Here is a 7013-nt window from a genome sequence, read left to right on the forward strand (position 1 = left end):
TATTTTTTTTATTTTTTTTCATTTCATTCTAAATTCTAAATTTCTTTTAAAATATTAATTTTTTTGCTTGGATTCAGGGTTTTTATAGTAAACTAAAGACCATAAAATGTTAACAAATTTATGAAAGTTTTTAATGAAAAATTCAAACATTTTGTTATTGAAATAAAATAAACTGAAATAAAACTAAATATAAAAAACTGAAACTTATTTTATTTCAGATAGTTTCCAAGGCTACATTTCAGTACTTCATGTACTAAAATAACTAAAACTAAAACTGAAACAAAAAAAAATAAAATCTATATAGACATATTTAAAGACAACAAAAATTGACAAAACAAGCAACAAAATGACTAAAACTCGAAATTAACATGAAAGCAGAAATATAAAATAATATCTCATTCAAAATATTAACAAAAGCTTTAACAGTATCACAATGAAACTATAACAACACTAATTGAAATTGGTGTGACTTTAGTATTAATTGTACACTAGTGTTCAAAAGTTTGAATGTGTTTTAAAGTCTCTTCTGCTCATCATGGCTGCATTTCTTTGATTAAACATACAGAACAAACTGTAATATTGTGAAATATTATTGCAATTTAAAATAACTGTTTTCTATGTGAATATCTGTTAAACTGTAATGTATTTCTGTGATGCGCAGCTGTATTTTCAGCATCATTACTCCAGTCTTCAGTGTACACATGATCTTCAGAAATCATTCTAATATGCTGATTTGCTGCTCAAGAAACATTTCTGATTATTATCAATGTTGAAAACAGTTGTGCTGCACGATATTTTTTTGGGAACCTGTCATACTTTTTTCAGGATTATTTGATGAATAACGTTAAAAAGAATAGCATTTATTTAAAATAGAAATTAATTAATTATTATTTATTTATTAAATAATAAAAAATGTAATTAAATAAAAATAATTAAATAATATTAATTATTATTAATTATTTCTTATATATGTATTATTTGTATTTATTTATTTGTTGTTGTCTTTGAGTCTTATGGGAATTGGCTATTTTTTTTTGTGTGAAAAGAGTTGAACATTGCCAGTGTCAATAAATTAAAGTGTATCAATCATCTTTATATAAACATTTTTCCCCAAACACTAAACTGACCTGATGAAGCTCAAGCATCAGTCAGATGGTGTGGATGCAGTCGTTTACTGTCCGCCGTGTGATCTGTGTTTCAGAACGACACATGGGGCATCCAATACACATATGCACTGTTTAAGGCCATGAGTCACATGCTGTGCATCGGTTACGGCGCTCAGGCTCCAGAGGGAATGACGGACGTCTGGCTCACAATGCTCAGCATGATTGTGGGTGCGACCTGCTATGCCATGTTCATCGGCCACGCCACGGCCCTCATCCAGTCCCTGGACTCCTCACGCCGACAGTACCAGGAGAAGGTAAAGCCCTGGACGATGTTGATCTCTGGTGACTTCATGAATAAATCGTCATTAAATCTATTTCATAATTCCCAATCAGTCTGATGTGCGGTTGTTCTGACTAACGGAGAGCATCTGATGTCCAGTATAAGCAGGTGGAGCAGTACATGTCGTTCCATAAGCTTCCAGCAGATGTCAGGCAGAAAATCCACGAGTATTATGAACACCGATACCAGGGCAAGATGTTTGACGAGGATAACATTCTGGGAGAGCTGAGCGAGCCCTTAAAGGAGGTTTGTTATCTACACATGCACTAAACTCGTGGATGCCGAAAGTTTACTTCTCAGCTCTTTTCATGCATTAGGTTGATATTCTTTGTGTTTTCAGACACAAGCAGATATCGCAGGACTATTTTAGTTTATATTTGAATCTAATAAAAACATCAGCATTGTTGTGGTAGCAACTGCTAGTGGGTAAGAGTGAGTTTTTGCATTTTACAAACTTTAACCTGCTAATTAATGTTTGCTTTTGCACTGTGACCTTAACAGGAAATTGTTAGCTTCAACTGCCGATGCTTGGTGGCTAACATGCCTCTCTTCGCTAACGCCGACCCAAACTTCGTAACAGCAGTGCTAACGAAGCTGAAGTTTGAGGTGTTCCAGCCCAATGACTTCATCATTCGTGAGGGAACCGTTGGCCGTAAGATGTATTTCATCCAGCATGGACGGGTCAGTGTACTTACTCGTGGAAGCAAGGAGACCAAGCTCAGCGATGGGTCATACTTTGGAGGTGAGTTTATGGGCTGATTGTGAAGTGGCTGATGTCAGATATTTGTTATGAGCTCTTCAGAACCAGGTTTATTGTCCTATAGATTTCTTTCTAACCTCCTTGTGGTCTTTCTCCATCCCTCAGAGATCTGTCTGTTGACTCGTGGCAGGAGGACAGCTAGTGTCCGAGCAGATACATACTGTAGATTTTACTCCCTCAGTGTGGACAGTTTCAATGAGGTTCTGGAAGAGCATCCCATGATGAGACGGGCCTTCGAGACGGTGGCGGTGGACAGACTTGATCGCATCGGTAAAACCTTCCTACCTTCCTGCTCCTTTTGCGAATTTTGTAGTTAAAGAGAGACGATCTGAAAAAAATCTGTCATCATTTACTCACCTTCATGTCATTCCAAATCCGTATCCCAGATCTTTACGGTACAAAGAAAGTGAATGGGAACTGACAAAAATGAGAAAATAACACCATAAAACGAATCCATATGAGACGTGAGCAAATGAATGAGACAGAAGTTTCAATTTTGATTGATTTAATTTGACGTCCACATTAATAACCATATTCAGTTATTTCCTTTCTGTCCTAACCCTATTCTGAATTACGTTTTTTCACAGGTAAGAAGAACTCGATTTTGTTGCGCAAGACCTCACAGGGAGGATCTGTAGCGGGCAGCAGTTTGGGACGGGGTGGAGGGAGCCGCGGAGGAGGAGCAGGAGGCACCGGCCTGGGTTCTTGCGACAGTGTTCTGGTCCAGCAGATCGTGAAGCACGATAGCATGCCTGCCATGCAGGACATCACCGCTGGCACCCGAGGCAGCACGGGAGGCACGGTCTCACCCCGACCTCATCCGGTGATCTGGGCACCTCTGGTCCATGCTCCCCTCCAGACAGCCGCTGCTACCACCAACGTGGCCATTGCCTTGATGCATCAGCAACAGCAGCAGCAACAGTTGCAGCAGCAGCTACAACAGCAACATGCCCTTGGAGCTGCCCGCCCCCCTGCAGGCTGGAAGAACACTTCATTACAGTCTCCGCCTCCTCACAGAACCCACAACATCACCTGTCCATAAAGTCCCGCCTCCCTCCTCAGCAGTTGCCCCACTGTCCGTTGAAGGGCGCAATGTTGGCTCCGCTCCGCAGGGGGCCAAAGAGGCTTTGCTGCGTCATGTTGGAGGAGGCAGCACCCAGGGCCTTCCCATGATTGGTCGGCTTACCCAGGAGGCCAGACTGCTCTCCGCCTCCCAGCCGACTCTCCCCCACCGCAGCTGGGCGAGCGTGCAACCTCACCCGCCTCTCCATCGCAAAGCATCCGGAGGAAACCTGCTTCCGGCACCCTTCCTTTTGTCATCAGGACTTGCTAGAGGAGGAAGTGCAGGTGTTTTGAGCTCAAACTCGCCTAGTGCCACACAGGCACTGACAAACACACCCCTGCTGTTGGCATACACACCTCCACTCACATCAGCTCCAGGATCAGCTCCGTCACCCCATGCCCCCTTTTCGTCCTCCCCGAAGCAAACCCCTCTTTTTTCCACCAACCCTCCTTTATCCCTCACGACCACATCTTCTGGTCTAGGGGTTCCTCAAACCCAGCGAGTCAAAGCAGGCACTGCAATACCTACTCCTTCAACCTCTCCTCCTCCTTGCCTACACCCTCCTTCTCCCTCTCAGTCCACCTCCACCTCTCCAACTTCATCTTCTGGCACCTCTTTGGCTCAGAATTCCCGTACCAAACCCTCTCAGACGCCTCCTCCACCGTCCCCATTATCCTGCACCACCAACTCAACGCCCACCATCACTCCATCTCAAACCCCCACCCCGACCCGAACCCCAACCCCTGTTCAAACCCCTATTCAGACCCCCACCCAATCTAGAACACCAGTGGCCATCCAAACCCAATCCCAGGGTCGGTGTCCAACTCCCGTCCAGATCCCAGCAGCTGCACAAGCTCCGACCTCAACCTCCATTCAGAGTCTGCTTCCCACTCAGACTCCAAGTAAACCTATGAGTTCCACCATGGGTCAGAGTGCTGCTGTCCAGATGCCAGCCGCTGTCCATGTTCTTGGTCCTCCTTCGACTTGTTCTGCAGTCTCCAGTCAAACCCAAACCTCAACTACCATACAGACTCCAAATCCTTCCTGGACCCCAGGCTCTCCCATCAATACCCCAGCCCAAAGTGGACTGTCAACCCCTGTTCTGAACCAATCGCAGACACAAGCCACACCTGCTAAAGCTACCGCTGCTGCTGCATCATCACCTTCTCCTTCATCAACTCCATCTCCAGCTGCTTCACAGCCACAGAAGTCCGCTGCTAGCCAGACTCAGACTTTAAACGTTCTGTCCACTCCAACCTTAAGTCCATCTCCCATTCCTGCTTCCACTGCCTCCTCATCTACAGTCCTCCAGTCCATCTCCACTTCAACAAAAGAGGCAAAGAAAGAGCAGGACTTGCCTCAGACACAGAGAGATTCAGAGACAAAGACACAAAAATATCCTGCTAGCATTTGAGGAGGGAGGTGTGTGCTGGACAGAGGCTCATGTTTTGTCCGAGGTGAGTTTAGGAGATGAGATATCACAAGTCAGCTGTATCAGTTCAGGCTCTGCAGGTTCCATGAGCATGCTGTCTGCGTTCGAGCCTCCCTGTGATGGTCTGTAGTTATGACCACGGGAAGGTTTAACATCCCTGACTAATCAACTAATCACGGTAAAAACAGAAGAGCAGAACATGTTTGGCTCAAAAGTAGAACTAGTGTGTCTGTGTTGTCCAGGTCATCTGGGAATGTCAGGTAGAATATTTTTGTAGTCCTGCTGAAAAGACCAGCTTGAATTGCAGCGGTCTGACTGGTGAACCAATGTATTCATGTTGATCTCCAACAAAACATGCTAGATACAATGGATTCCAACCCTGTTCGTGAAGCCCCCAACACTGCACATTCTGCATGTTTCACATCTGATTCAGGTCATCAGCTCTTTAGTAGAGACTCCAAGACCTGAAATGGGTGTATCGGACAAAGTAGACATTGAAAATGTGCATTGTTTGGGGGCCTCCAGAAACAGAGTTAAGAACCACTGTGCTAGTGAATGAGCATGATCTTTCGACAGAGCCCCTAATGTGATATTTGCAGAATAGAAACACTGGTCTTTTCAACAGGGATCTGATAAATTAATGCTTTTAATCTTTCACAGAATAGACGCACATTCTTGCCAAAAATGTCTTAAAGGGAATGTAACTGCAAAACTGCCACCACCTTAAGATGCATTTGCACAGCCTTGTAAAGATAAAAAAAAAATTCAGAACATCAGAGAATGTTTTATAAGATCGAAACTAGCCATGTAACATCACCTCCAGAACACAAGCAGCATTTTCAGAGCAGATCACCCACAACCTGGAGACTATAAAATGACCTCTCTAAGCCGAGCACCAGCTAGGGAACTACCATCACACCTTCTGTTATTCAATATTAGTGACTGCACTTCTGTCACAGGACTAGAACTATCACAACTCATTTTGCACTTTAGTTCATGAGTCTAATGTAAAGTGTCCTGGAATCCCTTGGGCACCATACTGGAATAATACATTTTGAGTCTGGAAAGTCGTTTCGACAGAACGAATCTGTGTTGATTTAGTGTACACTGCCTGTAAACTATAAATGGTGCATTGTACATAGTGTGTTAAGCAGAACATTTATTTCTACACGAAAAAACAGAAACTGCAATTTTAACCAGTTTTGTGTACTTGTGTTTTGTCGTTCTCTTTGTCAAACCGTTAGCCAGAGATTACCTGAGCAGTATGCAAATCAAAAGAATTCAAATTTAAATTTAAAATCTCACCGCCTTGAGACACGAGTGAAAAATGACCAAAAGGACATATTTAGAGAATCAAATGAAGAAGCAATGCTACAGGATTTCTTGTGTGAATTGATTTTGGCTTTATATTCTCATAGGAAAGGAGAACTATTGTTGCTATGGCTAGTTTCCATTTGGTGCTTCCATTGATGCAAGAATATATAAGCGGATTCCCTAAAGGGACACTGTGATGGAGCAAAATGAGATTACATTTCAAAGCTTTTGCATTCTCTCACAAAATGTTTGCGTTGACCTTATGTGTGAGGCTTTTGGTTAAAGCGTTTAATGTTATTTTACTGATGGCCCGTGTCAGCATGCTCAGAAACCTCATGACCTGAGTCTGCATAAAGTGACTGGCGTTTAATATCTGAAAATATACCCCCTCTCGTCTCTTTTTTAATCACCAAAGTGTAACATTTGCCCATTATATAACTAATAATTAGGATCACAGATGTGACAATACTTTTTAAATAACTGTAAATATATATATATATATATATATATTCTTTTCTTAAAAAATAGAAGCAATCCATTAGTAGTTTGTTGTCTCAGGTGTTTGATGTTAGTTTTGGACAATATGACTTTAACGTTCATATTCTCACTCTGCTGTAACTGAACTAGTGTTTTGTTTTGATTGTGTGTTGCACTAAATAGCGAGTGCACAGCAGCGCTTCAGCACACACACACACACACACTCTCTCTCACATACACACACACACACCTTTCCCAGTATGAATCTGCCATGTTGTGCCCAGTGCTGTTTCTTAGTGTTTTGTGCCGATAGTGAGATTATGTCTAATTTCCTCTCCAATACCATGATGCCTAGATTGCACATTTAAGGACCCAATGTTTATTTTTATTTGTTCTCACAGCTTTAGCTTTTGAGAAAAAGGAAATAATAGTCTATAATGATACATACAATGACAAATGTGACCCTGCAGCACAAAAGCAGTCTTAAGTCGCTGGGGTATATTTGTAGCAATAGCCAACAA

At 42.5% G+C, this 7013-nt stretch overlaps 2 protein-coding genes across 2 annotated transcripts in view; both read left to right on the forward strand.

Moving 5' to 3' along the window:
- The window catches only part of LOC107698181 (potassium/sodium hyperpolarization-activated cyclic nucleotide-gated channel 3-like), a gene marked incomplete at its 3' end in the record, with an annotated part of 13207 nt that extends 10037 nt beyond the window's left edge, over window positions 1-3170 (forward strand). The window contains exons 4-8 of the mRNA XM_016499138.1: window positions 1202-1420; window positions 1546-1692; window positions 1948-2188; window positions 2312-2476; window positions 2794-3170. Coding sequence (XP_016354624.1) covers window positions 1202-1420; window positions 1546-1692; window positions 1948-2188; window positions 2312-2476; window positions 2794-3170 — 1149 coding nt within the window. The remainder of the gene's footprint in view (window positions 1-1201; window positions 1421-1545; window positions 1693-1947; window positions 2189-2311; window positions 2477-2793) is intronic.
- Window position 3171: 1 nt separating this feature from the next.
- LOC107698182 (putative uncharacterized protein DDB_G0290521) overlaps window positions 3172-7013 on the forward strand; it is a gene marked incomplete at its 5' end in the record, with an annotated part of 6715 nt that continues 2873 nt past the window's right edge. The window contains one exon of the mRNA XM_016499139.1: window positions 3172-4726. Coding sequence (XP_016354625.1) covers window positions 3172-4683 — 1512 coding nt within the window. The remainder of the gene's footprint in view (window positions 4727-7013) is intronic.

Source organism: Sinocyclocheilus anshuiensis, unplaced genomic scaffold (assembly GCF_001515605.1).
Source record: "Sinocyclocheilus anshuiensis isolate Anshui unplaced genomic scaffold, SAMN03320099.WGS_v1.1 scaffold2292, whole genome shotgun sequence".
In the NCBI taxonomy this organism is placed as follows: Eukaryota; Metazoa; Chordata; class Actinopteri; order Cypriniformes; family Cyprinidae; genus Sinocyclocheilus; species Sinocyclocheilus anshuiensis.